This window comes from Curcuma longa, unplaced genomic scaffold, assembly GCF_044706935.1.
Source record: "Curcuma longa cultivar G26 ecotype Majalengka, Jawa Barat unplaced genomic scaffold, ITB_CL_G26_1.1 contig_27032, whole genome shotgun sequence".
NCBI classification, from domain to species: domain Eukaryota; kingdom Viridiplantae; phylum Streptophyta; class Magnoliopsida; order Zingiberales; family Zingiberaceae; genus Curcuma; species Curcuma longa.
The window spans coordinates 1-17,592 of record NW_027433304.1 but is presented as its reverse complement, the minus strand read 5'-3'; the positions used below and the strand labels follow the sequence as shown (position 1 = coordinate 17,592).

The following is a 17,592-nucleotide window of genomic DNA, read 5'->3' as shown; positions in this document are numbered from 1 at the left end:
GTGGGTGGCAATGCTAACTTTCAAGGAAATTGATATTGTTATTGGAATTGTTCATCTATCCTAGTACAATGCTAACTTTCAAGGACAGTTTTGTTGGCTGTTATCTCCTGGTCTTTTTTTTACCAAAAATGAAAATTGTGTCCCCTTTGTTTGTAACTTGGAGAGTAAAAGAAAGTTTTAAGTGTTCTATTTCATTGGATGTATTATGACAACTAAAGTACTAAAACTATGAAGGACAAGGAAGATGAACCAAGCTAGGTGCATTGGACTTTGGTGCTAGTGTAAGTTGCTAGAAGTAATATTAGCATAGATTCTAGCTGTTTCTGTGCTCAATAATTGGTATTTTGTTATCTAAACTATAAGTTTTTTTCCTAGACTAAAAGCAATTACATGAGATGACCTTTCATTTATATACTCTTAGTATTTTACAAGTACCATTGCACATTTAATTTACCTGTTTAGTCATCTGTGTTATATCAGATCATCAATTGAAAGTTCTACTGATCCTGATGAGGATAGGTTGAATCCAATATGATTCTGCTTGAGATCATAGAAAAACTCTCATATCCAAGAAATTACAGGAGAAAGATAAAGAAGACATAAAAAACTTGTCAAAAATAGTGAAATTAGAGAAATCGACAAAAAGGAACATTCCAATTAGTGCATATAAGCTTAGAACGAGAAAACAGTGAGGCAACATATCCAGGAAGCAGTGAGTTTTGAAGATGCTGCTGCAATGGGGATTTGGTTGAACACTGAGGATAAGGATGTTCTGTTTGTGTTGAGGAAGAAGCAGAACAGGCAATGATGATGGATGTGCTTTGTACAGGTAAGGCAAAGAATTTAGGTTTGATTTAATAAGTTACTATTACGTTTTAGATCTATAGGTTATGAAGTATTATAATCAGATTAATAATAGTCTGATTAGTATTTTGATTAGTTTCACAATTGGTAACGTTATGCCCTGATTGGTGATAACTGTTTTTCAATTATAAAACTAATTATTATAATACAATCTTGTTTGATAATGTTAGACAAATTTCATATTACACCGGTATTATTAATACAATTATTATTATAGAACTAGCAATTCAATAATTGTTTTTTAAAACAATAATTAGATATCATATTTTTAATATAATTATTTATTAAATAGTTTTATAATATATTTTTTTATTAAATAATTATAAAAGATTGTATATATTTCAATTGTAATGAACAATTTAATTGTAATAAATCTAATTATATAATAAATAGATCAATTTCATTTCTAATCTGATAATAATAATCTTGTGTTTTCTTTGAATTATATCAATATTTTAATTTAATTATAAAACAGAATTTTATTTGATATTGAATATAATTATGTTAATAAATTTGATCAGTTAATTTCTAATCTGTTTTATTGTGATTTTACAACTTAACTTTTGGCAATCTAATTGTTAATTATAAATCTAATTATTATTATAAATCCTCTTGGAAACAACCTCTTACAAAGCAAGGTAAAGCTGCGTACAATGGTTCCCTGGAACTTTGTATTGGCGGGAGCTTCGTGCACCGGGTTGTCATTTTTTTAATATAACATAGAATATAAGTGGGGTAGTTGAAATGGAGGAGAGTATCATATGTTCTTTGTGATCGTAAAGTACTCTAAAACTTAAAGGAAAGTTTTACAAAATAGCGGTTAGATCTAGTATGTTATATGAAGCTAAATGTTGGGTTATGACTTGAGCATATGAGTAAAAGATGAAAGTTGCAGAGATGGGGATGTTAAAATAGATGTGAGGATGTTTTGGTAGTTTCATCTAATTTCTAATTTAGTTTAATTGATTATCTTATTGCTATAGTTTAGTCTTTTCTTCCAAATTCATGATTTGAAATCTTATGCCATATCAAGTGAAACAATCGAAATTTATCGTTTTGATAAATTATTGAAAATCGATATCACTTAACAAGACAATATTTTCTTCTTATTCTTCATCTCCTTCCTTTTTCAATCTCAAATCCATCATAGACACTATGCATTGGAATGTCGAGACGATACCAAAATAATATCGTTCCAATCAAAGATCAAAATTCCTATATAGCTTGAACTTTTGAACCTTGTCCAAAATAACTATATAAAAACCAAGGTTTTCGATGCGACCTGTGCCTCTCGATATGAGTGTTTTTTATCATTTTGACATGGGATCGACATCGAAACGCCATTCTTGACATCGGATTGGCACCAAAGGCAAGGAGAGGTGAGATCTTACTTGAGTGGCAAAAGATGGTGACGAGGTGCAACGACGAGTGACGACAATGAGTGACAGTGAGCGGTCACGACGAATAACAGTGACGGTGCCATCGGGAGAAAGGATTTAGTAAAAATATTTAATCTCAATTTTAACTAAAATTGATATATAATATATTTATAATGGTTTAATATATATATATATATATATATATATATATATTAAACTGTTATATTATAATTGTATATATATTATATTTGTAATAACTATTTATATATAATTTATATATTAATATAACTGTTATATATAATTATATAACAGTTTATATATATTTAAATTAATTTTAAATAAAAAATAAAAAATAATAAAAAATAAATTTAACTTTTCTAATCTAGGTTTAAAATTTCAAAATTAAAAAATTTAAATATATTATAAATAATTATAAAATAATAAATAATTTTTAAAGTTTCTATGAAGTTTTCAAATAATTTTATAATTTTAGCTTTAGTTTTAAAATTTTTTCAATAATTTTTAAAACTCTTTAGTTTTAAATCATTTATTTTAATTTTACTTTCATAACTTTCAAATAATTTTAAAAATTAATTATATATTTTCATAATTAAAATTAATTTTGAATATTCAAATATAACCATTTATATCAATCAAATATTAATGAAAAAATTAATTAATATATACTTATATTTAAAACAAAAAAAAATTATGCATTGGCACAATACAATATAGTATCGAAATTGTATCGTTTTGGTTCTAAATGGAAACTACACCAGGACTTGAAATTTTAAACTTTGGTAAAACATTATAAGAATAAAACTTGTGTGAATTCATTTTGACACACATTAAAGTTAAAAGAGAGTAGAAATTATTTTTAGTTCAATTACTTAATTGATAGTCATTAAAAATAGAAAATCAAAATGAAGAGGATTAAACTAGTAAAAGTCATTTGAATCTATCTCAATAAATTTTAACACATTAGGAAGCAGTGCCGATACACGATGTTGAAATTTCAATTTATTTGACTATTTAATTGCTATATTTTAGTTTTAGAAGTCAATAAATAAGTGAAACATATTAAAGGAGTAAATCCATCTAATTGTTTTTTGGCACATTTTGATGCATGTTAAATCACGTCAATGTAATATGATGCTGAAATTGTGCCATTTGTCAACTATGATGCTGAAATTATGCCCTTTTAATTAACGATCAAAACTCTGGCACAGAAGCATATTTTGAACCTTGCACTGTATGTTGTACCATACTCCAAAGTGAACTGATTACAATTGACATTATTTGACTGTTGAAAGCAAGGCTTAATGACTCCAACTGAGCAGTTGTTAGCAGTGTGTACCACTCGGTACTGCTCACTGCAGATCTCCTGAAAATGTGTTGTACAACTATTGGTGTTTGCTCAGACCATTATGTTTCATTTGTATTACTTGGCACACACTGGTTCTTTAAACCTTTTTATTATGTCTGTATATAGTTAAGTGCCTTCTTACATCAATTTGGTTTCTCGGTTTGAGAAGTTTTTCTTGTTTTTGCAATTAAACACATGTTAAAAAAACAAATGCATGGTTGTTGCTTGTCTCTATTGCGTTAACAATAGAACCCACTATGACTAATTTCCAGAAGCTAGAGCTTCTTACTGTCAGTATCATGGTATATTAATCTTTGTGATAAAGCAATGACATATATCATAGTAAACTATCTAGTATGGTTATGGATTGTCTGAGTTGGAGATGCATCGACAATAGCTGATCCAATTTTTTTCTGAGAAATCGATATTTCACAAATATTGCAAAGAAGTTTGAGAAAGACTACAAATTTGAAAGAAATTAGCTAGAATATCAATTATATTACATTAGAAATTAATGAAATCAAGTAAAATTTGATAAAATTGAGTGAAAAAATGTAATTGAGTTAAAAGTTGGTCAAATTGTGATGAATTGAGAAATTTGACCAATCTAACATTGATCTTAGAGAACCCACATGGGAAGGAGAGATTTTATATCCCTCTAAAATATCTTAGTCTTGTCACAACTCAAACTCAGATTTGCTATAACATTAGATACTGCTCGTTCAACTATGCCATTACTCATTACTCAGTGACTCATTCATCTTTCCCTAGCTCACTATTGATATAATGAGGTTATTGTCCAATCCAGCATTAATTAATGTAAGAGATTATTGTGGATTCAGAAATAACACAATGCTCTCTCAAGTGATCCTAGAATTGTCCTTTCTTCAACAAAAAACTTGTTAGGGATTCAAACTCTATAACATTAATATTAAATGATAACACTTTTATTAAAAAATATATATTAATAATTTAGTGTTGTTTAGTAATGTGTTAAAAATTGATCTTAATTATTAATTATAATCAATTTTTATTATTTATTAAATTTTATAAAGAATAATATGATAACATTTAGATATTGCATTGTTACTAGTTGGATATGTAGTGATATACAATAGACATTCTATTTAAAATTTTAGAATATCAATTATAATAATGTATGAAACTATCATTTATATCTTAATTTCTTTTTTGTGATTTGGCTGATGATACCAGTCTGATATGACCATACTTGAATTTTTGAACTATTTGATCCTTCTGTTGGTACCGATTCTGACAGATATGTTTTATATACTACTATTATCTCAAGCGAATTTTCTTCTTTCATTAATTTGGTTCTTGTATAGCATGTCATGAAAATGACTGGTAGAGTTAACATTCTTATGTTGCTTAACACCTACTCTCTCAATGTCAACATCCATTGGACTTGCATTAATATTTTTGTTTTCCCAATTTCAGAACATCGACATGTGGGTTCCAACAATTTTAACCTGTTCAGCAGCAGAAGTCACACAATATTTACCTTGGTTTGTTTGTAAAACTTTTGATATTCCCTATCTTACTATTCTAAACCAGTTTTTATATTGTTTCTAGCCATCACTTTATGTTACCTCACTCGATGAATGTCTCTTCATATCAAATAACCAGAGAAGATTCAAATTTTCATGCTTGCTCTTGTAAATTTACTTTAGCATTTCCAAGTAATTTTTCCACGACCAAATATTTGGTTCAGCTCTTAAGAGTGATTGCTAGTTTTTCCTCTCTCCAAGTCATTTTGTTATCATTTTTATTTGTAGAAATTCTTTATCATCACACTGCTTAATATTAGTCAGTTGCTTTAGTGGCAACTAAATTGTGAAATTTTGTTTACATTTTTCTTTGTCATCTTAAACAGTTTTTTCTTTTAAAGTTACCTTTTTTTTTTATCTCATCCCAGTTATTTGATTAAATGATTGACTTGCACAGATGATTGAAAGCAGTGCTCATGGTGAAGAATATGATGGAGTGATGTATTCTCAACTAGTAAGATCTTCTTTTTAATATTAATCACAGTGTATTTGAGTGTTTCAATTGCAAAACCTTACTCAGGTTTCTCTTCTTCAGAATCTTATTGATCTAGCAGGATCTGAGAGTTCTAAAACTGAAACTACTGGGATAAGAAGAAAGGAAGGATCTTACATTAACAAAAGCCTTTTAACTCTTGGAACAGTTAGTATCCTATCTAATAGAGTAATTTATCTAATTTTATGTGTTACACTGGTATTGACTAGTGTTATCTTAGTTTGTGAAACAAAAGGAACTAGTAGTCTATGAAGACCTTGTAACTCCAAATTGTGACTCTCTTTTATTAAAAGTTTTTTACCTTGGGTTGTATACTCTATTAATGAACAGAGGATGATAAATTCACTAATATATGTTATTCAACCATTTATTTTAACCGTACCTTGAGTATTTGTTTTTCCAGTTCTATGGCTAATTTAAATTGCCTTTTTTATAAAGGTCATCGGAAAGCTTAGTGAAGGGAAAGCATGCCATATTCCTTATAGGGATTCTAAGTTGACTCGACTTTTACAGTCTTCATTGAGTGGCCATGGGCATGTGTCGGTGAGCATTAAATAATTATGTTTAGACATTTTGTTAATCTTTACGTTGCCTTTAGCTAACTTTTCAATTTAGTTTCTTTCTTCCTACCTTTCTCAGCTAGAACTATGACTTCTATTTCAAACATTTGAATCCAAATTCTATGTTCTATTTGTGCAGCTTATATGTACAGTAACGCCTGCATCTAGCAATTTGGAGGAAACTCATAATACACTAAAGTTTGCAAGTAGAGCAAAGAGAGTTGAAATTTATGCTTCTCGCAACAGGGTACATTTACTTTTTGTTAGTCACGTTAGATTCAAAGTACTTATATGTGACTAAGCAAGTTTGAGTTTAATATTTTGTTCCAGATTATTGATGAGAAGTCATTAATTAAGAAGTATCAGAAGGAAATATCTTGCTTGAAGCAAGAACTTGAGCAGTTAAAGAAAGGAATGCTGTGTGGTGCAAGTCAAGAGGAAATAATGAGTTTGCGCCAACAGGTAGTTTGCAAATGAACCATAGATGCCTTACTTGAATTTAAGTATATTTATCTTGTTAATATTTGAGAATTTCTAGAATATTGATCTTCTTTTATTTTCGGACTTCTGTAAATTCATACTAAAGGCATTTTTTTCTGTCTGAGCAGCTTGAGGAAGGTCAAGTGAAGATGCAATCACGTTTGGAGGAGGAAGAGGAAGCCAAAGCTGCTTTGATGAGTAGAATACAGAGACTGACAAAGCTTATACTTGTTTCTACCAAAAACACAATGCCTGCTTGTTTAACTGATTTACCTCGACATCAGCGCCATGTTTCTTTAGGAGAGGAGGATCATGTGAGTATTTTGATTCTTAGTGCTGGAATTTCTTACATTTGTTGCTTGAAGCCTATTAGATAAAATTATTAGAGATAATTGAGTCCAAGGAATATTTAGTCATATGCATAATTATATATATAATTAATCATGTTTAGATCTACAAATATATGGACTGTATTTGACCAAAGAATAACATATCAAGTTCCTCGACTTGGTAACTGGTATTAGAATCTATGAGACCTAATTTTTCACATTCTTTTGCAACTTGTCCATGCACCCTAGAAATCCACCATGGCCCCCTCCCTCTCTACATTAGGTTGATAATGCCTTGTCAAAGCCAGTTCCACCTCTCCCTCATATCAAAAGGGCAACATTGTGACCTTATGTTTAGTGAAAAACTTTTCCTCCCAACTGCTCATAATTCATGATGACCCATTCATCTCCATCCCAAAATTCCATCCCGTTCATCCCCCTCCCCCTCATTGAGACGCAGTCCCCTTGGTGCTGAGACTTAGTTCCCCTAACCCAACCACAACCTCCCAAGAAGTAAGCATCTCCACTCCTACATATAAAGCTATGGCTCATCATAGAGATGACGTGGATGTATTTCATACCCTTCTTGTGTTAAGTATGTTTATTCTAACCATCCATCTAAATGCTCTTTTGATAAGTTTGGATCATCACCCACCATTCAGGCTACTACACAAGTTACTATGGTCTCTTCATTTTTCAAATCTACCCTAACATCCATAAAGTGACTTGTTAATTTTGCTAAAAATAGTTCCACTTTACTTTAGAACTCCTTTGGCTCATCAAAGTTTGCTGCATTTACCTCCTCTTTTGATTCTATCTTCATAGCATCCAAAATTGTATGGTTATTTGATTTAGGTGCATCTCCATATATGATCACAGATGATAGGTAATTATGAATTATTTTCTACTTTTTCCACTCTACCTTCCTAGCTGTATATATTGCTGATAAAGGACATGGCCCTTTTTGTGCCTTTTCATTACTCTTAGACAAGTCCTTTATGTTTCAAAGTTCCTCATGTACTTATTATCCATTAATACTCTCATTAAATCCTTGACCAGTAGCTTTATTCTATAACTTTGATAGGTTATATCGATGACATTTTTATATCAGGAAGTGAGGTACAGGGTTCCACAGAATTACAGGCGATCTTCGAATATCTTTAGTTGCATAAAGGCTCTGAGATACTAACTAATGCACAGGGTGCAACGTGTGAGAATTTCAAATTCAAGCTCATAGAAAATTGTGATAACATACTATTTTGATCATAGAAACACATAGTATGTTTTTGTTTTCAATTTATATACAATAGGATAGCTGAACCTGTTTATTTTGGATTTTTTTGAAACTATGGCTAATGTATAATACTTGAATAGTATAGTCTAATTTCCTTACTCCCTGTATAGATATTGTTCATGAGGAAAGCTTGAACCTGTCACATCTAAAAATGAAATACCATATTGTTTTACATAAACCACCTCTTATATGGAGGGCATAGGAACTGAGAAATGTGTTGGGCTGTAACCCAACCAAATATTTGGTAACAAGCTTGGTGTTGGGCTTGACCAATGCTCATTGGAATATGAGCCAAGAAGACGTACACTTTTTTCAAGGCTCAATTGATGACCAAATTGAACATTCACATACTGAAGCTCAGATTTGTTAATATTTTTGACCAAAGCTTGTGTTCGCTTAATTAATAAATTTGTTCACAATTGAAGTTTATATGTAAATTATGTTAGAAATTTTCACTTATATTCTGTTGGGACTTAAATTTTGACTGATGTTTAGTTAATATTTTATCTCAATAGTGTATAAAATGTTTTTCTGATGAACTAGGAAAGGTGTATATAATTTTTTTCCTTCACATATTAAGTTCCTTAACTACTTCAAAAAGTTTGATATAAGTATCCATGCCACGCCCCAAATGGGTCCCCAAGGTGATTGGTATTACATTGAACCCATGGCAGCTGCACTACAATCTCTTTAGAACTTGCTAAGCTAGAAACCATCATAACTTGATCACAAGCATACAAGAAGACATGGTTAATAATATATCACCCAATGATATTTTTGTATCATCCTAAAATTGTATTGAAATTCCAGAGTAGTAAGTTTGTGTACTCTCAACCATATAAATGACTATTTTTCTTCTCAACAACATTTTGAGTGTATAAGAATTGATGATTGATGGAGACTTTCTTGACCTCGATATGACATATATAAAAGTTCCTAAAAGAACTATGTAAGCTATTATGTGAATGGACTTGAGCATATCATAAGGAGATTTCCTAAAAGAACAACATCGCTCCTGTAATATATTTGTCATGCTTTGCGCAAGCTAGAGCAAGCTTTGTTCATCATGCATGAATTGCAATAAATTAGACAAAATACAATACAATAACTAAATTAAAATGCATACCTTTGAACACACCCCACTAATATTATACACAAATTTCGACAAATAACTTGGAAGCTAAAAACTTTAGAACATGAAAATACAGAGTGGGTACAAAGAGAAGTACATGATATAATATATCTAATAAAAGAATCCCAAAACAGTTATAATCATGTACTAAATAAGTTTGATGGAAGAAAATACCCATGAATATCACATTAACATTTGTCTCACACCTAAGGGGGAATACTAAATTGTGTTTTTATTACAATACAAAAAGAAGGAATGCTAGGGAATATTACAGAATATGATTTCATGAAAACACAAATTCTTGTCATTCTGGATTAATCAACTGTGAAGATTACAAAATAGTTGAAACACAGTGTTGAAGTGCATGACAGAGTGTGAATGTCTGAGTAAACTAGAGATAAGATTGTAAAAAAATCCATCTAATGACTAGACTTGAGAAGAACCAAAATGTTTTCCTAGTTGGCATTCACACTCTATGAAACTCTAGGAATAACCAATCCTAGATTCTGAATACTAGGATGTTCCGAGCCATGGTATACTTCAAGAGAAGATGATTCAATCAATAAAAAGATGTTGTATTCAGAATGTTCCGAGCCATGGTATACTTCAAGAGAAGATGATTCAATCAATAAAAAGATGTTGGAGCTACACCTAGTTGATCCAGTTCTGAAGACTCATACCCTATGTTGATTACCCTTCTAGTCAATGAACCCTAAATAAAAAGTTCAAATTGTAATTAAGAAGCAATTTACTGATTTAATACATTTATGTGATTGCTTTAGATCTAGTTTTGTCCATGACTGTTTGTAGCTTGCTTCTTGCTCTGCATTACATAGGTGAACTAGGAAAGTGTTTGTGAGGTAGAAACCACAGGAGTTTTTGAAGATAACCCTCCATTTGTGTCAATTCTTTTGGGTCAAAGGGGATGGTAGAATGAAGAAGGGATCAATGAAGTATTTGCATTTGAATATTCTAGGAGGAAGGGGGATTTCACACATGGAGAAGATATAAAGAGAGAAGCCTCGTTGGAAGAGACACTATGAGCAATACAACTTGCAGTGGTACTATGTTACTATGTATAATGACAGGAACATAATCAACCATTCGTCTAGGGGGTCCCTTCTACCTGTACTTTTAAAATTAAGGATATTTACTGGTAGCACTCTGTACAGATCATGAAGTCCTAAAAATTATGAATTTGCTATGATTAATATGTCCAATTTGCCTACTTGAAATGGTAATTTTGAGGAAGTGATGGTGAGAGGTGGGTTTTTAAGCTACTCTTGGTGTCTTATTTGCCAGTCACTGCTTTTAGGTCATCCTATTTTTTGTTTTCTATATTACATAGCTTTAGTATATTAATGGCATGCTTTTCTATTTCATCTTTAGATATTCAGAATTTTTTGTCAGGATGCTCTCACCTATTTTCTACTGTATTTACCTGCACTTCCTTTCAAAAGTTATAGTTGTTTTTGAAATTAAGTACTTCTTATTATTTTTCTCTCACTCAATCTTTTACCTTCTGAAATTGAATTATTCTTTATGACCTTGGAAATCATTTTTTTTATTTTGCTTTACAGAAGTTGGATGTACTGTCCGAGAGTTCTCCACTCCCTCAAAGTGAGAGTACCCTGAATGACACAATGGCATCTTCTCTTACAGATTCATTAGACAGAACAACAAATATTAAAATTCGAAGTAGTAAGCTGACAGAAGAACATTCCACCGTCATTGGCTCGGTTACTAATACAATGCAGGTGATTCAATTTAATATTTCTCTTTTCCTTTAAAATGTGTTTATCTTGATGTTTGGTGTGAGTCTAACATGCTATTTAGTTTCTGACAATGGCTGGGCTGAAATACAGCTATTTCAGCAAATTCGTTCATCTTTTAAGTTTTTAAACCACAATGTATGATTAAATGGCTGGCTAGAGGTGATTGGTTAACTATTTAATCTAAAAGCTCGAGCTGTGTAAAAAAGAAATCAATGTAATTTATTTTTGTATAATGGATCACCATAGTTATTTATATGGGACTAATGAGCGTGGAGGCTGTTAGCTTCAAGATTTAAAAGTAAAAAAAAACTATGCCATTTGCATTTGGACTCTATGGTATGTGAGATGTACCAGTCATACTAAACACAAAGATCAATATCAAACTCTATTATAAATGCTGCACTAAATTGCTTTGGTATTGCAAACTTTTCTTTGACCTTGGATGATGTATGTAATAATATGCAAGAAACAGATGAATACTTCCTGCCAAAGTAGGTTTTATTTTCAGAAAGCTCATTGTTTCTGCAGATAACTTGAGATGTTTGTTTATTAATATTTTTGATGGGATATTAATTTGGTTTGCGCTCATGACCATCCATATTAGTATTGCTAAGATGTAATCATTAACCTACTTTCAAATGAAAATCTTGTGTGTTATCTAGTTTGTGTTCTTGTCGCCTGAATATTCTGTTCCTGATGATTTTAGTTATTCTTTTCATTTGTGAATCTAGTCTGGGATGATCACTTCAGATGAAATGGATCTTCTTGTTGAACAAGTAAAAATGCTTGCTGGTGAGATTGCGTTTAGTACAAGCACCCTAAAGCGATTGGAGCAGTCTGTAGATGATCCTGATGGAAAAAAGATTCAAGTACAACTCTTGCCCTTGTGCCCTTGTTTTTTTTAGAAAAATTTTGTGAATCTCACTGCTGAATCTATATCATCTTTTGGTAAGGGCCAAGTTTCAAATTTTGGTTGCCTCTTGTGCTGTTCCAAAACTGAAAAAGAAATCACTGTTTAATTTGATCAATTAATGTGATCTTTCATTTGTAAATGCAAGTGAAGGTTAAATGATTTGTAGAAAACAAATCAATAATTCATTTATTTTTCTTTTTCCTTTCCATTGTGACTGTTTTCCTGTTGGCATTTTCAAAAATCAACTAGGCATACGTTACCAACATCAGATACCAGTCATCATTTTCATCCTCTGTAACCATGTGGTATATATTGTGACTCATGCAGTTACATACCAATCACCATAAACTTGGCTTGCATTTCATTGGTGATAATTGTTGAGAAATACTCCTTGCTCATTTTAATTGAGTTTCAAGAAATCAATTGGTAATACTTTATTGCGAAGCTTCTTTTGATTGGTATTATAGCAAGTTAAATGGTTGTATTCTCCTGCCACATGTGTGATGTTTCCATAGTCAGGGCAATTTAATTTGCCAAGGTATAAGATGATCTTGTCGTGTCTTTGCCTAATCTTCTTGTTTCTTTGTCCCACTTCTGCGGACAGTTTTATTGCTTGCAAATAAGACCATCATTCCACCATCTCCATCTCACATCTAAATGAAGCAGTTATATGATTTTTTGGGTGACTAGTTATATTAATTTAGTTCAATATGTATTTGGTCTGTTTTTATTCTTCTCCCAATATTCTTGTATTTTTTATCTGTTTTGCCATTAGTTTTGTCATTGTTTGGTGCTTTATACTTGTTTGGGCCTTTATGCAATAAAGCTAGAGACTAATTCTTTCTAACTAGCTCCTCTTGATTAATTGCAGATTGAGAATTTGGAGCGTGAAATACAGGAGAAACAAAGACAAATAAGAGTGTTGGAACAGCGCATTATGGAGAATGGTGAAGCTTCAATGACCAATGCTACTTTGTTGGATATGCAACAAGTATAGGTTATTTCATATGTACTGGTTTATGTATCTACAATATGAGTATTGATTACTGGTTTTTTCTGCAGACTGTTGTGAGATTAATGACACAATGTAATGAGAAGGGATTTGAGTTAGAGGTAACTTCTGGAATTTTTTTTTTCTTTTTCAGTAGGTTTTCTTTATAAAGATGGATATTGCTTTCATGTTTCTAATCAGCTGATTGTTTTATTGGATATTTATGCCAATGTTTTGTGTTTGTTTATGTTACAATAAGTTCTATACTCTTTAACTGGTTGCAGTTAAAGTCTGCTGACAATCGAATCCTTCAAGAGCAACTTCAGCAAAAGGTTTGTACCATATTATGGTGGTTCATGTATTTGTGCTTATATCTTATGCTGATCCGGTAATTTCCTCATTAATCTCACTTCAAATTTTATACCTTTTAGTCCTCTGAGATCAAGGATCTGGAAGATCAGGTCTTTCATCTGCAACAGCAGCTAAGTTCACTCAAATTTGAAAAACTTCAGGAACTTGTTCCTGAAGAAGTCAACAGTATAAAATGTAAACTTCAGTCTCAGGTAATTTACAAATCTGCAGGAATTTTCCAGTATCTATGTATTGCATGACCTTTGCAAATGAATTTTCCTATCATGTATTGTGTCAATTCCTTTTTCCATTCCAGGTTACATGTAAGAACTTGTTTATTACCAATGATATGGATGTGAATTCTCCTCTACCAGCTTACAAATAAATTAGTCAGCATTTTTGAATATGTTATAGCAATTTCCAAATAAGAATATGTTCCTTTGATGGATTTAGTTTTCCAATTCATGAACCAATAAGGATCATATCTTTCAGCTCTCTAGATGGCATTAATTAAAAATATCAATTGGTATCACTCTAATAATTAATCACATTTCCTTCTTATTTCTTCTGAAGATATTTGATGGATTCCAGCCTAATGATCTATTGGTTGTATGCTTTGGCAGGTGGATGAGAATGATAGACTTATTACTGAGCGATCTCAATTGATTGAGGAGAATAATGAATTGCTTAGCCACAATAAAAGATTAGCTGAAGAAGCTTCTTATGCCAAAGAATTAGCTTCTGCTGCTGCTGTGGAACTCAAGAATTTGGCTGAAGAAGTTACAAAACTTACACTGCAAAATGCAAGACAAGCTAAAGAATTATTGACTGCACAGGATTTAGCTTATTCAAAAACCACTAATGGTGCCGCTCGCAGATTCTCTGAAAGCAAGAATGAGACAATCAAACTCGGTAGAAGAAGTCGGCCTGCCAGCAGAAATTCCGGTGGAGGAAACACTAATATTGAGAATTGGGACCTTGATCTAGATGGAATAAGAATGGAATTGCAAGTCAGGAAACAAAGAGAGGCTAGTTTAGAAGCTGCTTTAACTGTAAAAGAACACCAGGAAGAAGATTACAAAAGAAAGCTTGATGAAGCAAAGAAACGAGAAAAGACTTTAGAGAATGATTTGGCAAACATGTGGGTGCTGGTTGCTAAGCTAAAAAAGGGCACCCAATCTACAAACTCCAATCCTGATAAAACATCTACAACCCCAGTTGATGCTTTGGATAATATCCAAATGATAGATGAGCACAATGGCTCTCCTGAATATGGAGTATCACCAGATTCTTTGGTCAAGCTGAATAATGATCAATTGAATCATAGTCAAGAAGATGAACCTATGCTTGTACGCCTGAAGGTAAACTACATAACACTATTTCTAAGATGACATTGTCTTATTTTTTCTATATGGTTGTAGTTGAGCATATGTAACTTGCATCATTCTACTGTTAGCCATCTTCAGGAATATTGATTTAAAGCTTGCCATATTTTTGGTTTGATGAATTCTGTCTAGTTGTGCCCAGCAGGCTACAAGTATCTTCGATACAATATTGCACTTAACAGGTCATTCATCAAATGTCTACCAACTAGAAGGTCTGAAAAGAGGGTCAATAACTGAAATTGATAGAGCTATTTGATTGCATGGTAATGTATGTGTTGATATACCGTTTTGTTGCTTCCATCGAATTCATTTTTGGGGTTTTTGGTTGCATTTTGACAGTTGTAAAACTGCAAATTGAAATGCGAACTGCAATCGTAAACTGCAAGTTGGCATGCAAGAAAAAACATATTCTCTTTAATGTTTATTCTGTCGCCATTCTTCTTTTATTGTGCCACTAAAAACACCATTGCTACAGCCATGACTGAAACAATTGGCAATACTACAATTGTTTCCCAACTAAGTACATGGAACATCCAGATGCATTTATAAACATGAGTTAATAACCAAGGATGACTATAACTTCAATTATAAAATTTGCATCTAATTGAAACAATTACATTTGCAAATGCAGCATCCTTCAGATGTAACCATATTAAGGATGTTGAGCGAAAAAAGTAGGAATCTTGCTTCTTTTGGCTTGTGAGAATTTAGGACCATCAAGTGCAGTTGTATGTTATTTTGTCTTTTCAATGTAATTACAAGAATGCACACTTTTCTGCTCTACCTTTTCTGGTCACATCATGATTCATTAGGGTTCCCATTTATAACCAAAACTTGTTTTCCAATGTGTTCAGGCCAGAATTCAGGAGATGAAAGAAAAAGAATTTGACTTCTCAAGGAGCGGGGACACAAACTCTCATGTTTGTAAAGTATGTTTTGAGTCATCAACTTCTGCAGTACTACTTCCATGTCGACATTATTGCTGTAAGCTTTTACCTAAGCTAGTATATCTACAGCCTTTAGTCTTATTATTGGACTAATGGACCTTTTTTGCTCTAACCAGTGTGCAAGCCTTGTTCACTTGCCTGCTCTGAGTGCCCACTTTGTCGCACTAAGATTGTCGATCGGATCATTACCTTCACTTCATAAGTAGTCACCCTACTAGTTATAAAAGCTTCTTGATGAGCATAACCTTGGTAATTCGGTGGAGTTTTCTTTGAACTTTGCGTTTCTTTGTATTCTAGAGTAAATTGTGACTTAACATCCTTTTTTGCCAGGTCAAGTGGAAGGCTGCTGTCTTGATACAATCATTTTCATCCATTCTTTATTAGTTCGCTAAAAGGTGCATGCTCTATTAGTGTTGCATGTAACTTGAATGATTTCGTCTCCATAGCTGTCCATCTTGTTCAAATGTAGAGGTTATGTTGCACGTGTACATTGAGCTTGTTGGAAGCTGTGGAAATCATTAGTAGTCTATACATCAAAATCAGGCACAAGGAACTACCTGTTCCTATATGATTCCTGAGCATCAATTCCTTTCACTCAAATTGTAGTGTTAAAACATGTTACAGTTGTAAGTTAACTCTTAAACCCGAGCTTTGAATTCACTGCCAAAAACAAAGTGGTGGTGGAACAGAATGATTTACCTTTGTAAATTACTGGCTTTATTTTGCTCCTTATTTGTATGTAGTGTTGCAATTGTTTTTTTTTTTTTTTTTGTTGAAAGACTCTGGCAGTAAAATCTTTTAACAAAGTCACCGAGGTTTCACCTAACTGAATACATGGATAGTCTTGGTGCAAGATTTCAGGAAAGAATTAGAGAGTCTGGGTAAAATTTGGCTATAGATTTTTCAGTAATACTTTCCTTTTAACACAATTAGAGGATCAAATGGATAGATTGTATTGCTTTCTTTAGAATGGCTAATTGTGGTATGTATTTAAATGATTGATAAGATTTTTGCAGCATCATTCAATCGAGACAACTACTCATTTTTTTGAAATAGATTAACAATTCAACTAATGTTACCTCTCCTTTAATAATTGAACAACAAATGAAGGCTGAACATGTGCCCCACGTCATTCTCTTCTACTACTGCCGTAGGAACTAGGTTGTTTTATTATCTATTTTTTTTAAATTAAAACAATATTTTATTTTATTTTTTTATTTCAAAAATGTTTTTATTTTAATATTTTAAATCTTAAAGTAGAATTGTTATATAGAGTACTATTATATTAAAAAATATAAAATTTTAATTTATTTAAAAATTATTTTAATTAAATTAAAATTATTATAAGTTAATCAAATTCTCGTCAATACTTTTAAAATAGTTTTGAATAAAATTATTACATGTTATGATAATTTTGAATAACATTATTACAATGTAGTTATAATGTACAGTAATTTTGAATAAGAATATTTTTAAATTAAAAATATGATAACACTGTTTTAATATATTTTTAAAAATTGGATGTCCTTTTACAATAATAAATATAAAGAGTGATGTTTGATCATGAATGATTGATTATAATTATGATTGGGGTAATCTATGTCATATGGGATGCCACTCCAAGAACTTCTATGGCTACCCTCGTTAATAGATTATATCTATTGTGTGCAACCAACATGCATCCACCTTAGAGATGAAAATGTTAAGATGAATGTGCAGACATTCGAGGATGAATAGTATGAGAAATGAGAATATTAAAGTAAAA

The 17,592-nt window shown here is 31.6% G+C and overlaps 1 protein-coding gene across 1 annotated transcript in view; it reads left to right on the top strand.

Moving 5' to 3' along the window:
* Positions 1-16,590, top strand: part of LOC141818967 (kinesin-like protein KIN-7K, chloroplastic) — a 33,159-nt gene extending 16,569 nt beyond the window's left edge. Inside the window, exons 9-25 of the mRNA XM_074706360.1 lie at positions 5,068-5,135; positions 5,575-5,631; positions 5,713-5,817; positions 6,109-6,213; positions 6,370-6,477; positions 6,561-6,692; positions 6,839-7,024; positions 11,046-11,222; positions 11,972-12,109; positions 13,025-13,144; positions 13,216-13,266; positions 13,429-13,476; positions 13,576-13,707; positions 14,119-14,856; positions 15,735-15,864; positions 15,944-16,076; positions 16,158-16,590. Coding sequence (XP_074562461.1) covers positions 5,068-5,135; positions 5,575-5,631; positions 5,713-5,817; positions 6,109-6,213; positions 6,370-6,477; positions 6,561-6,692; positions 6,839-7,024; positions 11,046-11,222; positions 11,972-12,109; positions 13,025-13,144; positions 13,216-13,266; positions 13,429-13,476; positions 13,576-13,707; positions 14,119-14,856; positions 15,735-15,864; positions 15,944-16,029 — 2,381 coding nt within the window. The 3' untranslated portion in view covers positions 16,030-16,076; positions 16,158-16,590. The remainder of the gene's footprint in view (positions 1-5,067; positions 5,136-5,574; positions 5,632-5,712; positions 5,818-6,108; positions 6,214-6,369; positions 6,478-6,560; positions 6,693-6,838; positions 7,025-11,045; positions 11,223-11,971; positions 12,110-13,024; positions 13,145-13,215; positions 13,267-13,428; positions 13,477-13,575; positions 13,708-14,118; positions 14,857-15,734; positions 15,865-15,943; positions 16,077-16,157) is intronic.
* The last annotated feature ends 1,002 nt before the right edge of the window (positions 16,591-17,592 follow it).